Source organism: Microcebus murinus, chromosome 2 (genome assembly GCF_040939455.1).
Source record: "Microcebus murinus isolate Inina chromosome 2, M.murinus_Inina_mat1.0, whole genome shotgun sequence".
In the NCBI taxonomy this organism is placed as follows: domain Eukaryota; kingdom Metazoa; phylum Chordata; class Mammalia; order Primates; family Cheirogaleidae; genus Microcebus; species Microcebus murinus.
The window spans coordinates 18,433,379-18,455,397 of NC_134105.1; the positions used below are offsets into that span (position 1 = coordinate 18,433,379).

At 53.4% G+C, this 22,019-nt stretch overlaps 2 protein-coding genes across 3 annotated transcripts; one reads left to right on the plus strand and one right to left on the minus strand.

Annotated features, from left to right (window-relative positions):
• The first annotated feature begins 229 nt into the window (after window positions 1-229).
• On the plus strand, window positions 230-9,015 carry TRNP1 (TMF1 regulated nuclear protein 1). Of its 2 annotated transcripts, none has more exons than XR_001150517.3 (2): window positions 230-1,176; window positions 5,675-9,014. XR_001150517.3 is itself a non-coding variant. In XM_012750755.3 (2 exons), exon 1 carries the CDS (start codon window positions 320-322, stop codon window positions 1,010-1,012), a length of 693 nt encoding a protein of 230 aa, XP_012606209.1. In that variant the 5' UTR covers window positions 230-319; the 3' UTR covers window positions 1,013-1,059; window positions 5,675-9,015. The 2 variants fall into 2 exon arrangements, 1 of the variants encoding a protein (XP_012606209.1); XM_012750755.3 differs by having other exon boundaries at window positions 230-1,059; window positions 5,675-9,015.
• Window positions 9,016-10,028: 1,013 nt separating this feature from the next.
• On the minus strand, window positions 10,029-17,023 carry TENT5B (terminal nucleotidyltransferase 5B). The gene is made up of 2 exons (XM_012750862.3): window positions 16,546-17,023; window positions 10,029-11,942 (listed from the first exon to the last, which is right to left on the minus strand). The coding sequence occupies exons 1-2, from the start codon at window positions 16,807-16,809 to the stop codon at window positions 10,923-10,925; spliced, it is 1,284 nt and encodes a 427-aa protein (XP_012606316.2). The 5' UTR covers window positions 16,810-17,023; the 3' UTR covers window positions 10,029-10,922.
• Between the last annotated feature and the right edge of the window lie 4,996 nt (window positions 17,024-22,019).

Genomic DNA, 22,019 nt, shown 5'->3' on the forward strand with positions numbered 1-22,019 from the left:
CAGGGAAGGTGCGGCCCCCTTTCCACTCAAAACTTGGGGAGAGGCGGATGGGGACCGCAGGCTCTAACAGGGCAGAGCCGGACCAAGGACAGGGACCTGACAGGTTAGGGAATGGCCCGAACGCGCGCGGCGGGGGAGGCGGGACCAGTGCATGCCAGCCTCTGATTGGCCGTGCTGTCTGCTGCTCCGCCCCGTGCTCTATAAGTCTCGGAGCGACGGGTGCGGCGCGGGCGTGGGGACCGCGGTCGCCTTTCTCCTCAGGTGTGCAGCGTCCATCCTCCCCGCGAACCCGAAGCCGCAAACCGCCGGGGGGCGGGGGATGCCGGGCTGCCGCATCAGCGCCTGCGGCCCCGGGGCCCAGGAAGGGACGGCAGAACCGGGGTCCCCGCCGCAGCCGCCGCGGGAGCCCCAGCCATCCCCTCAGCCCCCGCCCCCAACTCCGACCTTGACCCCGACCCCGGTCCAGGCCCCGCCGCTGCCCGAGGCGGCCAGGGCGTCTGCAGGTGTGGCTGACGGGCAGGAGCTGCAGCGCTGGCGCCAGGGCGCTAGCGGGGGCGCGGGGGCCACCGGGCCCAGCGGGGGCTCGGGCGGCGGCTCGGGCGCGGCGGCGGGGGCCGGTGGCCGCGCGCTGGAGCTGGCCGAAGCGCGGCGGCGGCTGCTGGAGGTGGAGGGCCGCCGGCGCCTGGTGTCGGAGCTGGAGAGCCGCGTGCTGCAGCTGCACCGTGTTTTCCTGGCTGCCGAGCTGCGCCTGGCTCATCGCGCCGAGAGCCTGGGCCGCCTGAGCGGCGGCGTGGCGCAGGCCGAGCTCTACCTAGCGACACACGGGTCGCGCCTCAAGAAGGGCCAGCGCCGCGGCCGCCGCGGCCGCCCACCCGCGCTGCTGGCCTCGGCGCTCGGCCTGGGTAGCTGCGTGCCCTGGGGCGCCGGGCGCCTGAGGCGAGGCCACGGCCCGGAGCCCGAGTCGCCCTTCCGCCGCAGCCCGCCCCGCGGCCCCGCCTCTCCCCAGCGCTGACCTCCACGCCCGGATCCCTGGCCACCCCGGACAGGCCCATCGCCAAGGTGGGGATCACAGATTGCGAATGCCGGCCGGATGGACGGCGTCACCTGCACGGATGGGCAGACTGACCTGCAGGAAGAGACAGTCGGGGGGCCAGGGTCCCTATAAAGGAGGCTGAGGTGCGGTCTTAGCGGCTAGTACACTTGAGGGACGTGGTGGGGGTGGGGGTACAGGGCCCAGGCCCTCCCTTCCCTGGGGCTCCTGGCGTCTGCTGGGTCCCTAATAAAACTGTCTGCTTCCCACAGGCCACCTGGGGAGCGAGGTGGCAGCACCAAGTCTCCATTATAGAGTTGGACAAACTGAGGTTGCTCAGAGGGGCTTGGTGGCAAACTTTTACCACCTGGAGCGTGCGGTACTGATGCAGCAACCCCATTCTCTCCCCCATTTACCTTGTCTTTCCCGGGTCCCTTGGGGCTCCTGCTTTCTTGGGTACCACTCAACTCCATACCTTTGCGGGGGTGGGGGGGCAGAAAAATGAGGTTCCAGGATGGTGTAGGGGCTGGCACAGGGCTCTGTGACTGAGTTCTCCTCCTCTAGGTCCCTGTTTCCCCTTTGAGGAGACAGAATCCCAGAGAAATAGAGGATTTGTACCCATCATATTTAGGCCCATCTGTTTATAGGAGGCAGACCTTTTCTCATGCCCTCATGCAGCTGCGCTAAGACTGACGCAGATAACCAGGACGGGGTGTTTGGCACCTGCTCACCTAGGGCCCCACCCCCAGCCTGTCTCTAAGATGGCTCTGCCAGGGGTGGAACCAGGTGACACCCTTTAACAGGCCCCAAGAGGGCAGGTATATTATTGGCTTCCAGAAAGGGAGGCCTTAAAGGGCCAGACGTGGGATGAGATCTGTTTCTCTTCCTGTACAAATGCCCTTCAGCCCCCCCATTCCTCTGTCCCCACTCAGCTATGAATGACCTGGCTGCTGCATTGCTGCTCAGCGTCTGAGTTAGCTGCAGCCCTGTCAGTCTGTGAAGTGGATCTCATCACCTCCCAGAAGGGCTGTGGTGAGGTTAACGCCAGGCAGAAGTCTGTCTTATTCCCTCGTAAGTCATGGAAAGATATTTTATTCTTTTCAGTCACACCTAGAAACAGGCACTGCTTTTACTGATAGACCCAGAACTAATTTAAAGTTCTCATTTTACAGAGTGGAGAGAGGATTTCTCAAGGTCACATGCCAGTATAAGGGACAGACCCAGATCTGTGTGTGCCCCTCCCACAGTGTCCTGGGTGGGGACTAGGGACAGCTGGTCTCTGGCCCCTGTCTGCTGTGTGACCTAGAACAATTCCGCCCCCTCTCTGGGCCTGTTTCCTTAGTCCTTTATATCAGGGCTTGGGAATGGGATGAGCGGGGAGGATGATAATGTCAGAGTCATGAGAATCTGGTTTAATCCAATGAGTTCTGAGGGTCAGGGATACTGGTCTGACAGGCTGAGCCCCAGGGCCCTCACCTGATCCTCCCCCATCAGCCCTTCCTCTCACTGGGTACCAAACTTTTTGGCTGGTTTCTCAGCTAACAGCCAGGCCTTCCTGAACCCATTCTTAGCTGAGGAAGAGACTAGGAGGAAGTCTTTGGGGCCTCTGGAAAAGGTTAGGGACCAGGGGAGTCATTTGTGTGTATGTATGAGGGGCTGGCATCCTCTGGCCTCCCCAGACAGGGCAGATCTTCCAAAGCCACTTAGGTCATTTGGGGTATAGTGGCTCAGAGAGGATAGGGACTTCCTAGAGGTGACACAGAGAGGAGCTCAGACTGCAGTGCTGGGCTGCAGCCAGGTCTGTTTTCTGGGTTGCACGGGAGGGGGCACTTTGTCCACAGAAGCTTTTAGCTAATGGTGTAAAGTGCTCTGCATCGTCATGGTTTTGCATTTCTCCGGGATTTATAGGTAATCAGCTTTGCCCTGATTTGGGGGTGGGGTGGGTAGAGAATTAGAGATGACACTGGCTAGAGAAATGATGTTTGTGTGGGGGCAAATGGAGATTGGTCCTGGTGGCAGCTGTGTCCCCTTCCTCCACTTCCAGATGGCCCACTGCTCCTCACCAAGGGCCTTGGCCAAGGCACACAGCACTCACAGACTTGAATCCCCAGTTCTGATCAGTGCTGCGTCTACCACCCCTCAGCCACCTAACAAAGGTTACCTTCTCACACCTGTTTGGCTCACCCAGAGCCCCCCTCTAGAAGCTCTCCAGCCTGGCTCCATTTTCTCTTCATTCAACAAACATTGATAGCGACTCAGTTCAGGGGCTCAGGAAGCAGAGCTGAATCAGAGGGCCCCTCTGCTTTTAAGGGCTTATGTCTCCCAGCCCTCCTCCAGGCAGGCTTCCCTGACTGTCACCATCCTAGGGGACCCCCTGGGGACTGGGTAGTTTGTGGTGTTGGAGGGCTATTTTTAGGCCTGCAATAAGAACTCTAGCCCCTGGGCAGGGGACTGTCATTGCCCTATTTCCCCCCATGACTTCTGGAACACTTTCTTGATGCCCTCCAGCTCTGGGGACTGGACTGAGTACAGGGATCTTGGGGGACCTGTGCATTCCAGTGAATCTGGGATCTCAACAAAGAGATATGAGAGGAACAGGAGCCTTTCTTTAGGGTGGCGCCCCAGGGTTGGGAGACCAGTTCTGAGAAACCAGTTCAGGGTTCTAGTCTGGAACCTGCCCCTCACCCGGATAACTGTATGAGGACAATGCCACCAGAGGGCAGTGTGAAGCTGCTCCTTGACACATGGGGGCGTGTCCTGGAGCAGGTTCGGTTTCCATTGTCCCTGCCCTCAATCATCCCCCTTCCCAGTATTCCCCAGACTTCCTAGGCCTTGAGCTGTAGGAATCTGGAAGTGTGGTAGGTCAGCGTGGCCTGAGGGTGGGGTGTGGCTCCAGTGATGGCTTCTTAGGGCTGGATTGGAGGCCTGAGCTGTGCCCATCGCTGGCTCCTTAGGGACTGGGTCCACTTGGAAAGGGGAGCAAAGGAGGCCCCTTTGGCAGGGCCAAGCTCTGGACCCCAGGGAGAAGGTCCATCAGGAAGAGGAGAGGTTGCCCTTGCTGCCAGTCACCAGCAGTAAAAGACTAGAGTCATTTCTCTATTCACAGATTTGTTACACCTAATTGATCAGAACACCAGGTCTGCTGCCAGTGGAGACCAAGGTTACATCCTAGAGATTAGGCTGAAGTGATAGGACATGGCCAAGGTGCTCCAAGCTTGCAGTGGGCAGTGTCTGGGAGGATGCCCTTCCCTGACCCTTTCAGCTGAGTTCCTCTAGATGAACTCAAGTGCCCAGGCTTCTCAGAGCTGAAGGAGAGGCTCCCTGCCTTAGTGGCCAGCAGGGAGGGAGGATTTGGGAAAATCTGAAGATCCCCAACCTGTTTTTTCCCAATTAGTCCTTGACCGCACCCTGGCCGGGAATTATGGGGGAGGGGAACCTTTAGTTCTGGCATAATATATTAATTAACCACCTCCTCTATGCCTGGTGCTGTGCTAAGCACTTCACACCCATTATCTGGCTCAGTCCTCCCAACCACTGTGCAAAGTAAGGGTTATTATCCCCATTTCCACACATGAGGAAACAGGGAAGGCAAGTGACTTGCCCAAAGACATAGATAGAACCTGTAAGTGGGAGATCCCTTAAGCATCAGGCTATGCGGTGATTCGTTCATCAGGCTAATGAGGGATCCAAATGGGGAGATTTCTGGGCTCCCACCTTCAAGGCTGTGTGTATAGTGACCTTTAGTCGGCTCTGGGGAGGGATGTGATGGGATGTCATGGGAGAAGGTGCTCCCATCCCCCCAGAGTCTGGGCACACCCCAGCCTGGTTGTCTGGGCCCTGGGGGGTGAGTCAGTCTGAGTCAGCACACTTGGCTTCTGGCGAGGGTGGGCCAAAGATGCTCAGGGCTCAGGCATCCCAAGGGCTTCCTTGGAGGGCTGTCTCCTCTCTCTGCACATCTGGGCTGGAAAGTTTGGTACCAAGTAGAGCAAAGAGCCTGGGGTGGCAGAGGAGGAGGGTGACACGCTCCTCCATGGTGGGAGCAGAAAGGGTCCCAGGTGGAACATGACAGGCCTGGGATTCAATCCTAGCTTGGAACCTCTCAGCTGAGGGAACTTGGGAAATGACTTCCCTTTTCTGAGCCAGTTTCTTCTGTTTGTGTTTTTGTTTTGTACTTTTGAGACGAGCTAGGGAGGAGATAACTTCTGAGAATTAAATGAGTAGTCCCACTAAGTGCTTAGTGCATAGTGGAGCTCTGTAAATGATAGAATCAATCCGCTTGGGCAAGGAGAGGCTGCCAGGACACCCCCCAGGCAGCGTGGGTCTTTGCTCCTCTAGAGCATCTCCATATCAGGCTTCCCTGGAGAGGGCCCTGGGGAACTCCATAAGGGGAGAGGTGGAGGAGGGGCAGGCTTTTTGTCCCAGGAACATTCCATTCTAGCTGCTCAGACCAGTGGGGATCCTAGCCAAGGACAAAGGCCCAAGGGAACCTCTGCCTCCAGAGCCAGTGGAGCCCCATTCTGTAACACTGCTTCCTGCACCTTCTCTCCACAGTGGCCCCTCTGGAGGCAGAGGTTGAAGGGTTTGGGTGGGGCAGGGTGGCTGTGGGAAAGAAGTAATTAAAGCTCTTGGAATTATCCTTTCCAGCTCCTCCCAGCTCCTGAGAGCCTTGACTGTGTGGCTCTGGACTCCTGGATTCTGCTTCTTCCCTGGGCACCTCCTTCAGGAAGACCTTGAGAATTGACCCTACACAACCTCAGTGCCCTCCTTATGGGAGCCCTTCTCTTCGCCATGGCAAGGGGCTGGGTCCTGGGGAACTATGGATTTCTTTATATGCGCCGCATTTGACTTTGGCTGTACAATTGGAGACGTTACTACAGGTCCCTAAGATGCAATCAGATTACTTAAGAGTGCAGCAAGCATTGCCAATGTGAAATGAAAAAGATTTCTTTTAAAGATACCATCATCATTCTTAAGTCATGACACAGCTGGGGTCCCTATTTAGGTAGATGTCATTGCTTTGAAGTTTATTGGGAGGCCTGTTTGAGCAAAAATGGTGGTCTGAGAAGTCCCTCAGTTGCCTTCATCCACTGTCCTTGTTCTCCCATGCAGAGCATGGCTGTGGCCCCTCAGACAATCACCTGTCTCCTGGTGGGGGACACACCTCTTTCTCAGGAAGAGGTGGTGGCAACATATAACTAAGCAAAGTTTTAAATGAAAAAGAAACATTTATTCAAATATCCTGATAATAGAGGGAAGGGGGGCACATTTACTCACACACAACCCAGAACTTGTAGAATTCTACAAAGTGAATGCATATTGAATCAGTCCCTTGATTTCTACATTCAGGAAGAATAAATTGCAATAATATGAGGCAAATGCATGTGGTTCTGAAGCTGACTTTGCAAGTGTCCTTGCTGCCTTTCCTTTGTATCTGTCACAGCTCTTTGACAGTTCCTCCTCGGCTTCTGGTTAGTTTCGTTTGGCAATCTGGACCTGTTGACTGGTTGCAGAGTGATTTCTCCCTTGGCCTGGCTCACAGCTGATCCCCTCCACAGGAAGTCTTCCCCATTAAAGAATGAGATGAGGAAGTTCAGGGATGTGAGACTGTGTGACACTGAGGGAGGTTGTGCACATTGGTGACATGGCAGCACGGTGGCCAGTGGGGATTGTGACTGTGTTGGTGACTGTACAGACCTGTTTGTCAGTCAGGGTCTCAGCAGGAGACCTGGCACAGTTGAACTGGGAGGAGTTTTAAAAAGGGACTATGCAGCCTGAGCAAGTGCAAGACCCACACTACTAAAAATAGAAAAAAAAATAAGCTAGGCAATTAAAAATAGGAAAAACTAGCCAGGCATGGTGGTATGCACCTGTAGTCCCAGCTAATGGGGAGGCTGAGGCAGGAGGATCACTTGAGCCCAGGAGTTTGAGGTTGCTGTGAGCTAGGCTGACGCCATGGCACTCTAGCCCAGGCAACAGAGTGAGACTCTGACTCAAAAATAAAAAAAAAGGGACTATATCCAAGGGTGTGGGCTGACATGGTGCAGCTTTCTGGGGCTGACAACAGTGGGAAGCCTTTACAACTGCTGGGCCTGAAGGAATGGGGGAAGGGAGCTTGTGGAGAGGGCCCCTGACAGGCTCAGTGGCCTTTGGGCGTGGGTAGCCAACCATGACAGCCTGGTGGAGAGGGAGCGAGAAGAATAATCACCTCCTCCTCCCCCCTCAGTCTCCTGCTGAGGCCTCTCATTGGCAGACCTAACAAGGAAGTCAGGGAACAAGGGAGCCATTGATGCAGAGTCCCTAGATGTCAGCCTCCCCAGCACCCAGAGCAGGCAGAAGGGGGAAGAGTGGATCTAGAGGGGCCGGCATATCATGTAACTGCCTGGGGTGTGTCTTTTTCCCCAGAGTCCACAGCAATGCTGCTTCCCCCTCAGGAGCTCTCTCCACACCAGAAGACATGGGTGGATTGTGGCTTGGAGAGCACCATGGGGTTGGTAGGTGGAGGACAGGGTTTTCCTCCCAGCCTTCCCCTTGCTGGTTGTCATTCCAAGTTTCTGACTGCTGCCTGTCCCAGTGACTTAGATGGCTACAGGAATTGTCCGTGAGAGGAACAATGTCAGCCACTGAGTCAGTGTTTTTTTTAACACTTGGAAGCACTGCACCACTCCCAAACACACTCAGAGGCATGCTTTTACTGCCATTGGGCCCCAGTCACCACAAGCCATGGCTAGTGTCCATGTCCATCAAGAAAATGTACATCTTGGCACACTGTTACACTCTGCCATAGTATATAAAATGACAAATGTCACAGTAATGTCAAATATGCCCTGTTGTCACAAATATGTACAGGAGATTACTTTCATGACCATCCTGTGAAATCACAGTGTGGGGGCAGGATAGTGAAGGGGCTAACAGCAATGGCTCTTGGGATCAGAAAAACCTCTTTGACCTTTCTGGTCTGTTTCCATGTTTGTAAGATGAAAATAACACTTCTCTCGTGTGGTCCTTTTGTGAGGATGAAATGGGAGATCATGGCCGGGGGTGGTGTCTCACGTCTGTAATCCTAGCACATTGGGAGGCCAGGGTGGGAGGATCACTTGAGGTCAGGAGTTCGAGACTAGCCTGAGCAAGAGAGTGAGACCCTGTCTCTACTAAAAATAGAAAAAATTAGCTGGACAACTAAAAATAGAAAAAATTGGCTGGGCATGGTGGTGCTCACCTGTAGTCCCAGCTACTCGGGAGGCTGAGGCAGCAGGATTGCTTGAGCCCAGGAGTTTGAGGTTGCTGTGAGCGAGGCTGACGCCACAGCATTCTATCCAGGGCAACAGAGTGAGACTCCGTCTCAAAAAAAAAAAAAAAAAAATCATGATCGGGAAGACCTTGACATAGTGGCTGATCTAGAGTTAAGCATGCCAGGAATGGGGCTAGTACTATGAACTCTGGTCTCACATATTCCTAATTCCTCACGCCTGTGTGCGTGTGCAAATCAGCACAGTAAGCACACATGCCCGCATGAGGCCAGCCAGACGTATACATTCACAGGCAAGTTGGCTGGGCCTGGAAAGCTCTTTCCCTAGATGTCTGCATGGCTCACTTCCCTTCACCTTCCAATGAGGTGCACCCTGATTTCTCTTTAAATGTGCAAAGCCCAGCACTTCCAATCTCTTTCCCTGCTGTATAGATTTTTACATATCACTGACTTTCTAAGACCATGTAATTTGATTTCTTTTCTGTCTACCCCATTACAATGTAATTTTCACAAGGATAGGGATCTCTGACTCTTGTTTGCTGATGCATTCCCAACCCCTGAATGGCATCTGGCACATGGTGGGATAACTGCAGTCTATGTGCACATGTCTCACATGGCTGAGTTTTCACCCCCTAAAACAAGCACATCCAGGGGAACCCACTCCCCAGCCCAACAGCCACGCCTGGTGTGTTTACACTGTGTATGCCCTCACACCAAGGTTCCAATGGCCAGCTCAGGTGGTGGGACAGACTTAGTCCTTCCCAGGACCTAGTTGGGAGGGCATAGCTGGGATTGGGGTGGGAGACTGTTTTCAGTCACCAAATAAAGGAAGCCTTTCCACCAGCCCTTCTAGCCATTTTGAGCCCAGCAACAGATCTTAGGGCACCCAGCAGGGACCCACAGAGCAGGTAAGGTGACTGGATTCACCCTGGTGACCTGGGGCCTCCTCTGTGGCCTTGTTTATTCTGGCTGGAACCATCAAAGTCACCACTTCAGAGGACCCTAATGAGGCTGAATCTGTTAAGGGCTTTGCAATCCCTGGATCAAAGAGGCTGGGTAAACAGTGAGCAGCGTCCAGGCCATGACTGGCCAGTGCCCTGAGGGAACAGCTCCCTAGGAGCTTGTGGCTGACTCTCCCAGACAGCCTGGCATGGCCCCAACTGGGTTTGAAGAGACCCTGTCCCCCCAGGGGATCTGCTTAGAGAAAGTCAGGACATACCTGTTACTTCGGGGTGAGGGAGGGAGCTGCAGGAGTTAGGGAACCTCTCCAGGTAGAGTGACCTTACCTGGGCTCAGGCTCTGGGGGACCCTAGAAGTCCCCCAGTTGCAGCAGCCATTACTAGATAGGCCTCCAGTCCAGATTCAGCCAGCTTATTCTTCAGCTTCCCCCTGTGCAGAGATGGGGTGAGCAGAGCTGTGGTCAAGCAGCCCTGAGCACTGGAGTATAAGGCCGGGCCAGAGCTATTCTAGGTAGAAGACATTGAAATATTTACTCTTTAACAAGAGTCCTAGGCCTGCTGAGGCAGTGTGCAGGTACAAGTCACACGTGTAGTCATGAGCTCCCAGTATACGGTTGTCAGGCTGAGGCTGGTGTGGAGGGAAGGGGGGCCATTTCCCCAGCCACAGCCCAGGCTTCAACCCCCCTCACAAATGTCCCCTCCTACAACACAAGTCATGCTCAGACTTGTGGAGGCAGCTGCAGCCCCCATAGCCATGGAAGGTCATCCTCCTGGGAGAAAGCATGGTGCCAGGCACAGTGTGGACAATCTTTATTGGCAGGTGTTGAGAGTGCAAAACAGCAACAAATCCAGAGGGATAGAGAAGGAGGTAGGGGGTGGCTCCCTTCCCCCATCTGAGAGCTTGTCACCAAGCCAGTAGGGTGGGTGCACTTGACTTTACTGTGACAAATTTGGGCCCAGCACCCTCCAAAGAACAAACTGCAAATAGCAGGGCTCCTCACAACACAAGGGAAGGGAGTGACACACTAGAAGGAGCCTGGGCTGTGGCCCACCTGGGCTGCTGGGCTCCTGTACGTGGTACACCTCACTTCACAGCTTGGGGTGTGGGTTTCAGGAGACCCCACCCCTCCCCAAACCCAGATATCTGCCTGGTGCCTCCATTCTCCTCCTCACAGTGATGAGCCAGTTTGGACCACCAGGCCCTGTTAGTGGCCCAGCCTGACCCAAAGTGAGTAATCCCCATAACATACCATATTTTAGCCAGTGTGTGGGCTGCAGGCCCTCGGAGGCTGCTGGGATCACTGTGCGCTGGCTCTAGTCAAAAAGACCCTTTTAGGCCATGGAAATCAACCCGAGGTGTGGGCACGGAGGCTGCCACCACAAATTGCTTTGTCTCCTGAGGGCAATTGATTCTCAAGACAAACAGCCTCTGCACCCACAATCATGCTGGTCCCAAAGTGTGGTACTGCCACCAAGGGGTCCTCCTGCCGAGAACCCCAGCTTGCCCTTAAGCCCACAGGGGCCTCATTCGAGGAAGTCTGGTCTGTTCCATTGAAGGCCCAACCCTGCAGCAGTGCTGGGCCACCTGGCACAGGCTGCCTGTCTCTGGTTATGTCCTCCACAAATTCCTCGAGGCCCCACCCCATGCTGTTAGGCCCAGTCCCTTCCCTTCCGGCCAGGGTCCGAGTCAGTTACAAGGCAGCCAGGTGGGATAGGAGTGGGCTCGAGCCAGCAGAGGCTGCACAGGGGTCACATAGTAATTGACAGTGGCCGGCACAACCCCGTCGGGGCCTGGAAGGTGCCAGGCGAGGGCAGCAGTGGCAGCCGGGCCCTGCTCAGCCAGCGCCTGGAGTGCCAGCATGGCTATGAGGTCCAGGGTCTGGCGGCGCTCGTGGTTCATGAGGCACACGGTGCTCTCGTTGACCACCCGGTGCAGCGTCACCAGGCAGGCATAACGGCGGGCCGCGTCAGCCCCACCGAAGTGGGCCTCCAGGTAGCGCTCCAGGGTGCGCTGCTGCTCCGCCAGGTCTGGGAAGTCGATGAAGAAGCGGGAGCACATGTAGCGCTGCAGGGCACGCACATCGGTGCTGGGCCGAGGCCGGAAGCCACGCACCAGGAGGTGGCAGTACTTGAGGAGGCCGCCACCACGGATCTCCTCGGGGCTGCGTGTGGCAATGACACGGTGCCGCAGGTGCTCCAGGGCCTCAGCAAAGTCCCCGTACAAGCTCTCGCCTGTCACTGTTGGGTGGAAGGCCTCAGACATGGGTGTGGATGAGCACTGGCCAAAGAGCAGCAGGGAGTCCAGGATGATCTGGAAGGAGTCTACACTGAACTCGAACTGGCGTCTCACAGAGTCCACAAACTTGAGCTCCACGTTCTTGCCGCTGTTGTTGGACAGTGAAATGAGACTCCAGCGGTCCGTGTCCGTGCACACTTTTACCAGCTTCTGCACGTACGCCTCCTTGAGAGTCAGTGGTGTGATCTTGGCTCGGCTCACACCAGCCGGCAGGAAGTCTAACAGGCAGGCCAGCACCACTGCCTTGGTCAGCTGGAAGGATGCCTCACTGCGCAGGTCCACCTGGAACACCAGGTCCAGGTCCTTGTAGCCCAGGCCACTCTCAGGGTGCAGCACGTGGCTGGCGGCAGAGCCGTGCAGCCGCACACTGTGCACTTGTAGTCCCTGTTCCTCCAGGCTGCTGCGGACCACCTGCAAAGGGGAGGGCAGGAGGGAGAGGTGTCAGGAGCCTGCGCCCCAGCGGTCCACTAAAAACTTGTAATCATAATCATCAACTGCCGTTGGGCACTAACCAGCTGTTGTGCCTTTGGAAAGTCATTTAACTCTGTAAGCCTTGATTTCCTAATCTGGAGAATGGCCCAATTGGAGCAATGACTCAGAACAGCAATAATAATAGCAAACCCATGTACCAAATTTACTAAGCACCAAGTCCTGATCTAAGCAACAGCACATTAAGATAGAAACTCACTTAATGCTCACAGTAATCCTATTATTCCCACTTTACAGATGGAAGTCCAGAGAGGCTAAGGAACTAGTTCAGAGGCACACAGCTGGTGAATGCAGAGTTGAGAATTAAACTCAGAGTCCAGGTCTTAACTATTAATACTATGCTATTCTACCTCTCTAAAACTGCAAGTAGAAGAGTTTTGTGCCAGGCACTGTGCTAACTGCTCAAATGGTTTTTTTTTTAATATTTTAAAATTTTTCTTAAATCATATATTAGTTACCCAGCTAATTTTTTCGAGAGAGTCCCATTCTGTTGCCCTGGCTAGAGTGCTGTGGAGTAAGACTAGCTCACAGCAACCTCAAACTCCTGGGTTCAAGTAATCCTTCTGTCTCAGCCTCCCAAGTAGCTGGGACCATAGGCATGCGCCACCATGCCCGGCTAATTTTTTCTATATATTTTTAGTTGGACAATTAATTTCTTTATATTTTTAGTAGAGATGGGGTCTTGCTCTTGCTCAGGCTGGGTTTGAACTCCTGACCTTGAGTGATCCGCCCACCTCGGCCTCCCAGAGTGCTAGGATTACAGGCGTGAGCCACCGCGCCCGGCCTAGTACGCATGTTCTTTTGACTATGATGCACTCATCCTTACAAGGATCCAGTGAGGCAAATATACTCATTTTGCAGATGAGGAAATAACTAAGGCTCAGAAGAGAAGCCATTCAGATGAGGCAAGGCTAGAAGTTAAAGCCATACCCCCTTGCACTGTTGGAAGAGAGGATGGGTCAAGATCTCAGGAAGGTGCCCACACAAAGTGGGAAGAGATGAAGGACCCTGTTGGAGGGCTGCCCCCAGGTCTGATGGCACAGAAACATGACAGGTAAACCTACCAATCTTCCTGAACTTGTTCCTTTAGCTAGAGGCATCTCCCTGGGCTGAGGCACCAGATTGGGAGAAGAGTGAAGTTGAGGGTCAGACATTCAGCTTTCTCAGCAACCTGAAGTTGTCCCAGAGGTGACCAGGCAGCATTCCTGCCCTGAGCGCTTCTGAAACCCCACCTTGCTGCCAAGTCAGCACCCAGCTCCAGGCCGGGCTGTCCTTGCCTCCCAGGGAATTACTGCAAAGAATGCACTAAGTGCTGAGGAGGCAAGCGTGGTGGGGCAATCTGAGTCGGGCGGCGCCCTCTAGGAAGACTTCCGGGAGGAGGACCTGTACCAGGGGAAGATATTGTCATGGCAACGTGGGTAAGCAACAGGCCATCAGAAACATGGGGGCATGGGGGTGGGGAGTAGGGGAGGTTAGGCACCTAGTGACTGCCAGGTACTAGACCTTCTATCAGAATCTATGGGGAAAAGCTCTTACGATCTCCATGCTACAGATGGAGGAACTGAGGCTCACAGGAAGCCACCTGCCCAAGATCATGCAGAGGTATCTTCAAACCCAGGTATGGCTGACCCCAAAGCCTACCCTCTTTCTGCCACATTACAGCCCTAGGGTTCAGAAGGAGCAGAGACTAGAGACTAGTGTTCTAATCCTCCTTCCCTTTCAACATGTCAAAGTGAGGGCAACCCTCAAGTCACTGAATCCCAGAGTTGGAGTAGTTGGGGAGCAGGAAGGTGAGGGTTGGGGGGGGTGCCTTGGCCAGACAGATAGGGCTAGTTGCTACCTGTCAGCCTGTGGCACTTCGAACCCACACTTGTCAGCTGGCAGCTGTGCCTACATGGGCCAAAGACCTTGGTCCAAGGACCCTGCCAGATCAGCCCCCTCCCCAAGTCCCATTAGAGCTGACTGAGCCTTACTCAATGCCAGCTCCTACTCCCAGGCCAGTGCCCACCCCAGGGCATGGCATCTGGCCTGGTGAGTAGGTAGCAGTCTGCTCATTAAATTCCCTGCATCAAGGCCATGGGGCCAGCTGTGTCAGCCAGCCAGCGGCTGTTGTCTCTTTCCCAGGTGTGACTACAGCCAGTTTGGCAGGCAGTCCCCAGATACTGCCACACCCAAGGACTGCAGGGCAGCTTGGAGGCTCCTGAATCAGACTTTCCAGCCGTGGAGGGGCAGTGAGTGCACTGCTCTGCTCCAGGTGGCTGCTGAGGCCTGCAGGGAGACCAATAGGCACGGTCAGGCAGCAGGCTTACACAACTCACAGCCAGCACCACCTAATGCAGGCCCTCTGGCTGCAGCTGCAGAGCGATCAGATTGTCTAGTTCAATCCTCTGGGCCCACAGAAGGCAAAGGACTTGTCTAAGATCACATAGCTAATAAGTGGCTGAGCTTAATTAGAACTGTGCCTCTGAGAGCTACAGGAAGGGGGGCCTCCTATGGGTGGGTGGGTCCCTTTAGCCCAGGTACAAACAAGAACATTTCCAGCTGCTCAGACTGCAGCTGTAGGCAAAGCTTTGTAGGGGTGGAGAGGGAGAAAGGTTTCAATTCTTGAGCCATAGGACAACTCAGCACTGTTGAAAAGTCCAGAGGCAACCACCAGCAGTGCCCGCCCCCCCTCCTCGTCTCCCATCACGACACCCACTCCAACAGATTTTGATGCTGCCAGCTTCACATTCCCTCTCAGACTTTCTTCCCTGTGGAGTCAGCTGTACAGGCCAGGTGAAGGCACCTGTTCCCTTTGGACTCTGGAACCAGAAAGGGTGTTAGAGAGCAGTCCAATCTGTCCCAATTGAACAGATGGGGACATTGAGCCCAGCAAAGGGAACTGACAACAGTCCAGGCTGTGAATCCAGATGACCAACTTCTCACTCCAGCTCTGAAGTCTCCCCCACCCTTCCCCACCAAAGCCAACAGCTCCTTGTACTGTGATATCTCTGACCCTGGTCTAGAAGGACATGGTATTACCATCACATTGTAAAGTCAGTTCTAATTGACTTGTTGTCCCTACCTGGCTGGGAGCACCTGAACGCAAGGAGGCTGGGTCCTAGTCACCTCTGTGCCCCTAGCATACTGACAGGGCTTAGCACAGAGCAGGTACCTCTAAAGGCAGTTTGGACCATACTGATAGGGGCATGGAGCAACCCTCCAGGACACCTCTTGTCCCTGCAGAGGGGAGCTGCCACACTGGGCTTCACCTTCCTCTCCCCCACCATGCTTGGGGCCACCATCCTGGAGGTGCAGCAGCTAGAGCCCCAAGGTTGACCTGACTGTGCTGGGGAGAAGTCTCCACTGGTTTCCTAATTACTCAGATGACAGCAGCAGAGCGGCCTCAGGGAGCACCACTGGGCTGCAGTGAGTCAGCCAAGGAGAATCTGCCTGCCCCCACCCCCTCCCATTCCTTGTTCCTTGGGAGGGAGGGAGAGGTAATCCCCATCAGGCACCCCTCACCCCCTCTGCTGGAAGCTAAGGTAGGAGGCAGGGGAAAGGCCTTCTTCACCTAGCTTGTATTGGCTGCTTCCCCGGAAAGAAAGTCCATCTGCTGGCAGGGAGTCCCAGGAACTGTTCCTGGATTTACTGGTTTCTTTTATCAGGGGACTCCCCTATGGCTTAGTAGCTAGGGAGGGGGTAGGAAAACCTTGAACCTGCAGTAGTAACTTGCTCCTGGGAGCACCTAGGATTCCCTGGGTTTGATTTTCACCTTATTAGGTAATCTTAGGTAGCTCACTGTCCTTCTTAAGGTCTCAGCTCTTCAGCTATAAAATGGGTACAATAATTACCATATTCTAGTATTTCAGAAAATGACAGCACCTGTGCTATACAGATGAGAGAGCACTTTTGGGATCGTTGAGGGTCAAGTAAAGGGGGGAGTTGGAGTCTGAAAGGAGGGAGGGGTTGCCAGAATTCTCTTCTGTTTCTCAGGAGAGAGGATGTGGAGCTTGTGGCTTGAGACCTAGTTGGCCTTCGGTCTTGAGGAGGGAGTACCTGCCAGGATTTCTGGGCTTTTCCTGGGGGGGAGGTGCTGTGTGTATGTGTGTGGGGGGGGTAGGTTTCTTGAGCCAAGGACTGTGGGAGCTACAAGGACAGATTCTGCTCCTAGAACGTAGAGAAAGAGAAGGCGGGGTGAGGGGCCAGGGATGCCAAGTTGGGGAAGAGTCCCAAAAGCTATTTTGGACCCAAGCATGCACACCTATCTATCCGGGGCTGTCTGGCATCCTTTGTCCTAGCAGGCAGGGTTGTTCTTCCCCTGAGTCTTTCTCCATTTTCCTCCTCTCTCCCAGCCAGGGCCTGGGTGAGTGGTCCGCGGGGAATCGGGGTTTCCCAAGAAAGGGGACAGAAAAGTCAAGTGGGGAAGAATTATTGCAGGGGGAAGAGTTTGGTCTACCATTAACGCGCTGTGCACTTGTTACAGCCCCTGACGCGGTTCCTCAATGTCCCTAGCTGTCCAGACCCCCGCCGGTCGCCCTCTCACCTGCACGATCTGCCGGGGCTGCACGCTCAGTGTGGGGAAGTTGCCGCGCCCGTGAATGGGAATCGGCTCGCTCAGGAGCGCGTCCAGTCGCTTCACCTGTGGCCAGCTCAGCCCGCTCAGGTGCCGTCCGAGGAAGGCCGACGAGACCTCCGGGTCGGGGCCGCCGCCTGCCGGGGCCGCCGTGGCCACCGCCGAGGCCGCAGCCGCCCCCGCCTGCGCAGCCCCCTGGTCCCCACGCTCAGCTCCGCTCTCCGACGGCATCATTCGCCCGGCCCCTGGGCCCAGACGACAGAAACCGGGGGTGGCTAACGGGAAGAGGGCAGAGAGAGCGGCTGCGCAGGGGCCAAGGCGGGGGGTGCGGAGGCAGGGACCGGGCGGCGGCGACGGCGAGGCAAACCCAGGGCAAACCTCGGACGGCGACGACTAACCGACCCTAGAGCCCGTAGCCGGGGGCCCTGCCGACTCTTATAGGCCGCGGGCGACGTGCCCATTGGTCCAGGCAGGTGTCACGCAGCGGGAGCCGCCCCGCCTCTCGACGCCCCTGCCATTGGTCAGCAGAGTTTCGCACAGGAGTCTCTGCTCTCTAGGAAGATTCCGATTGGCTGGAAGGCACGCCCCTGCCCCGCCCTCCTTCTCAGGCAGAATTCCCTCCTTTGGTTCTTAAAGAACTTCTGTGCACTGTGATTGGGCCGAGCGAGCCTAGACTTAAAGGGACAGCGCCCTCCAGGGGCAGGCGGGAGGAAAGTGATCTGTGGAATTTCTGGCAGAGTCAGACCGCTGAGAAATTCCAGATTTTTTTGTTTTTGTTTTTGTTTATGTAGTTTTGTTTTTGCGCTGGAAGAAATTGAGAAATCATCTGCCCTCGTCCTGGTCATCTGCTATTTTCAGAAATCCAAAGAGAGAGCGCCACTGCTCACCTCCACACAGCACTCATGCGCGGGCTGTTTCCAGAGTCAGGGAAGGGTGACACACTGGGTCTACTGAGGTAGATGCTTTCTAACACACTCTCTTGACTGGTCCTTGCAAACCACAGCACGGCGAGCATTGAAGACAAAATCTGCTCAGCGGGTGGGTGTGATTGTCACACAGCAAACTAGTCCTGCCCTGGTGTTGAACGAGGGCTCTAGAATCTGCGGCATACTCTTGCCACGGGATATGCACAGACCCAGCACCTTTCTGGGGCTAGAGGATGCACGGTATGTTTAAACGTTTTTCTTTCACACTTTACAGAGCCTAGAGGAGGCAGCTTATTATTGTTACGTATAAATTCTTTTTTTCCCCTGGTTTTAAATATATGTGGTGTGGCAAAAATTCAGAATTGATTCTGATTTATCACTGCAATATTTTATCTTAAATATCATTCTCCTAACATTCTCCCATTCTTCCATAAGGCAGGCTCGGCAGGAGTCATACACCAATTTACAGAAGGACAAACCAAGACCTGGAAACAGTCAACTATTTCCCAGGGTCACCAGCTTGACTTTGACAGACCTGACACTAGAATCCAGGAAACTAATTCCAGGAACAGAGCAGCCACTTCCTGTTTCTGGAGGCCAGGCCAGGCAAAACTTTGCCCACGTCCTTTCCCACTATCTTGTCTGGGATCAGGGGCTTCCTCTGATCCTCAGGGAGAGGACCCACTGCTTGCTCTAGTCCTTGGCCATGTGACCTTGGGCAAGTCCCTTCCACTGTCCTCAGTGCAGTTGCTTGCTTTGTTTTACCTTCTCTTGAAAGGTAAGAAAGAGAAGAAATCTGCTTTGGCTGAGTCCAGAGTCTCCAAACCCTTGACCTACCAAGATTCCCTAAGGCTACTACTGATGAAAGAGCTTGAAGCTCAACCACAGCATTGTGTCTTACCCCCACCTCCATACCTAGACAGAGGAAGGGAAAAAAAGGAAACTAATATTTATTGAATACCTACTATGCACCAGATCACTTTACATACATAACCTGTAATTCCTAAAGAAACACCTCAAGATGTGGGATCATTATCCCCAATTTACAGATGAAGAAACCGAGGCTTAGAGAGGTCAAGTGATTTGCCTAAGGTCATACAACCACTAATTGGCAGTATGGGACTCAAATTCAGGTCTTCTGACTCCAGACTCCTATTTTTCAACCACTCCTCTTAGAAGAGTTGGCACAGATTAGAGTCATGCTTGGCACAGCCCTGGCACCATCCTTAAGATCCATCCATTCATTCCTTTATCAGCCAACATATATACACTGAGCACCTACTGTGTACCAGGTGCTGGGCTAGGCCCTCAGAAACAATAGGCAATGTCCCTGCCCTTCTAGAAATTTCTAATGTAGAAAGATAATAGTCAAGTTAACAAATGAATTAGATATTTCTGATAGTGCTAAGAAGAAAATATAGCAGGGTTATGGGAAAGAGAACAACATGTATGAGCATGAGAGAAAGAGATACAGCAAGACAGAACTAGAGCTATTGATGCACATTGTTAGATGTTATGATCATGAAAGGCCTCCCTAATTAGGTGACATTTTCACTGGGTCTTAGGGATCTACTTCTGCCCCATGGCAGCAGAGAAGGTACCAAGCCATATATTCCTAGAACTCTGAAGGCTTCATCTGGGAGGGCCTTTGAATCATTTTGTTCACCCTCTTGTCACTTTATAGATGTGGAGACTGGGTAGAAAGCAGGAGGAATTTACCCTAGAGGGACTAGCTAGGGTGGAAACCAGTCAGGAGGCAGGGCCTTGTGGGCACCCCTGGTGCTATCTATGCCCACCCTTCACACTTGAATCAAGTTTTCTTTTTCGTTTCTTTTTTTTTTTAACACTGAAACTGGCTAGTAGTAAATCAAGATTTCTAAGGAAGGAAACTCTGAGATCCTTTTCCTCTCTCCTTCCTCTGGGCTAGGAAGAGCAATTAACAAATTCATGGGTTGTCAAGTTGTGAATCACCCTTCTGTTGACACTTCTATACCCAAAGCCCATTGTCTCAGTGTTTGCCCAATCACAGGGCCTGGCCATCACTGTGATGGATAAGGGCAATTTGGGGATGTAGGAAGCTGAAAGACAGCAGGGGTATACCCAGTAGGGTCTTTCATTTTCACCAACACCAGCTTTTAATTGTACTAGTGAATGGCACATACTGAAAAGTCTAGTTGGCTTTCAGTTGTTATGTATGAGCCTTCTCCTTACCCCCACCCTGTACTAATTTTCGGTCTTAATTATGACTCCAACTGATTTCATTTCGTTTATTTATTTTTTACTTTAATCATCTTTCTCATTACAAATGCAACTGGTTTTGGCTGGGCGTGGTGGCTCAGGCTGGGTGAGGTGGCTCACACTTGTAATCCTAGCACTCTGGGAGGCTGAGGCAGGAGGATTGTTTGAGCTCAGGAGTTCGAGACCAGCCCGAGCAAGAGTGAGAGCCCCCCAATCTCTACTAAAAATAGAAAGAAATTAGCCAAACAACTAAAAATAGAAAAAAAAATTAGCCAGGCACGGTGGTGAGTGCCTGTAATCCCAGCTACCTGGGAGGCTGAGGCAGTAGGATGGCTTGAGCCCTGGAGTTTGAGGTTGCTGTGAGCCAGGCTGATGCCACAGCACTCTAGCCTGGGCAACAGAGTGAGACTCTGTCTCAAAACAAACAAACAAACCCAAATCCAACTGGTTTTAAAAGGGAGCTTAGTCTCTATGACAGTTGAGTCTTAGTGATATAATCACTTTCTCTGGACCCCCGTTTCCTATTCTGTAAAATGGGACCGAAACAGAAGTCAGGCTCTCCCATTCACACCTATGATTTGAGATGGTGGGAACGGAGAAGGGGTCCTGGGGAGGGTCTTGGTCCCTACATCGGCCCCTCCTCAGGTTTAGGACCCTGGACAGGCATTCTGGGAACTTCTGTGTAGCTCTACTACCAGCCTGTCACTGAGTGCCCTCCCTGCCTGGAACAGTGCTAGGCATTTCCACACAGTTTCTCAATTTTCCAAACATAATCTTATGACAAAGGAGTGATCTTTCACTTTGCAGGAGCAGAAACTGAGGCTCAGAGAAACTCAGTAATTTGTGCAGGGCCCCAGAGTTGGAAGGAGGGACTTCATACTCAGGTCTGGCTGAATCCAGGCCCTTGCCCTAGCAGGGCCCTGCCTCTGAGGGTGACTTAGTGAGTTTAGTCACACTCAGATGATCTTCCAAGGAGGATCACCCATCCCCTCCTCCTGTGGTTCTTGTCCTCCACCCCACCTCATGTGCTTATGGCCAAGGTAATGGACCTTGTCATTACCAATAATTGTACCCCTACCCCACGTAATTTCAATACCAAGTATCCTGCCCTCCTAATATCACATCCTGCCTTTCCTGCCCACTCCTTGTAGACCCAACTCCAGTGGTTCCTTGACCCACCAGGACCTTCAGTCCATTGATCTTTCCATTTTTTGGTCACTGTTTCTTGCATGCCTCAAGTCCTGACTTTCTTTTTCTTTTTCTTTTTTTTTTTTTTTTTGAGGCAGAGTCTCACTCTGTTGCCTCAGCTAGAGTGCTGTAGCGCCAGCCTATCTCATAGCAACCTCAAACTCCTGGGCTCAAGCGATCCTTCTGCCTCAGCCTCCCGAGTAGCTGGGACTACAGGCATGCGCCACCATGCCCGGCTAATTTTTTTATATATATATTTTATATTGGCCAATTAATATCTTTCTATTTTCAGTAGAGATGGGGTCTTGCTCTTGCTCAGGCTGGTTTCAAACTCCTGACCTTGAGTGATCCTCCTGCCTTGGCCTCCCACCGTACCTGGCCTGACTTTCTTTCTTAACCAGCTTAAATTCCACGGACCATTGCTGTAGTTACGTCCTTGCTCACTAGTCAACCCCCTTGCTCCTCTCTCATTAAATTGTATCCACCTGGCAAAACCACGCCCTGGTTAATCCCACATGGCTGACTGAAGCTGGAGGCAGACACAGCCCTGCTGACTGGTCTCACCTGAATTTCATGCCCACCACCCTCGAGGGTGGCCCCTTGGCACTTGCTGTCTGCCAATCCTGCCATATGACCCAGGGTTTTCACTCTCCCACGGAGTGTAGGACCATGTCATATCTTCTGCTTTCTCCTCTATCCTCCTCTCAGCTGAAGACTCTGCTTCCTACTAAGCAAACAGAAACCATCCAAAGGTCATTTCCTTGGACTCTCAACATGCCTCTACCTGTTCACCTGGGCCTGGGGCTTCAGTTTCAGCCTCCCTTCCTGTCATTGGGGATGAACCTACCTGTTCCTCTCTGGGGCTACCCCTCCATTTCCACATGAGAACCCATCCTTCTCACCTGCTCAAGGCCCTCACTCCAGCCAGTTTCCCTCTCTCCCTGACTGGATCATTACAGTCAGCATTAAAATATCATTTCTTGCATCTCAAAAAACCACAACGAAACCAAAAAAACTCTCTTTACCCCAAATCTCCATGCCCTTCTACCACATCTGTCTACATAGCAAAACTCTTTGAAAGCGTCTGTACTT

Excerpts from the sequence above, each read along its gene's own strand:
- TRNP1 (XM_012750755.3), top strand. The coding sequence starts at position 320 with ATGCCGGGCTGCCGCATCAGCGCCTGCGGCCCCGGGGCCCAGGAAGGG.
- TENT5B (XM_012750862.3), bottom strand. The coding sequence starts at position 16,809 with ATGATGCCGTCGGAGAGCGGAGCTGAGCGTGGGGACCAGGGGGCTGCG. Across the intron at positions 11,943-16,545 it reads AGCCCCGGCAGATCGTGCAG|GTGGTCCGCAGCAGCCTGGA; the intron begins GTGAGAGGGCGA and ends TCCCCTTTGCAG.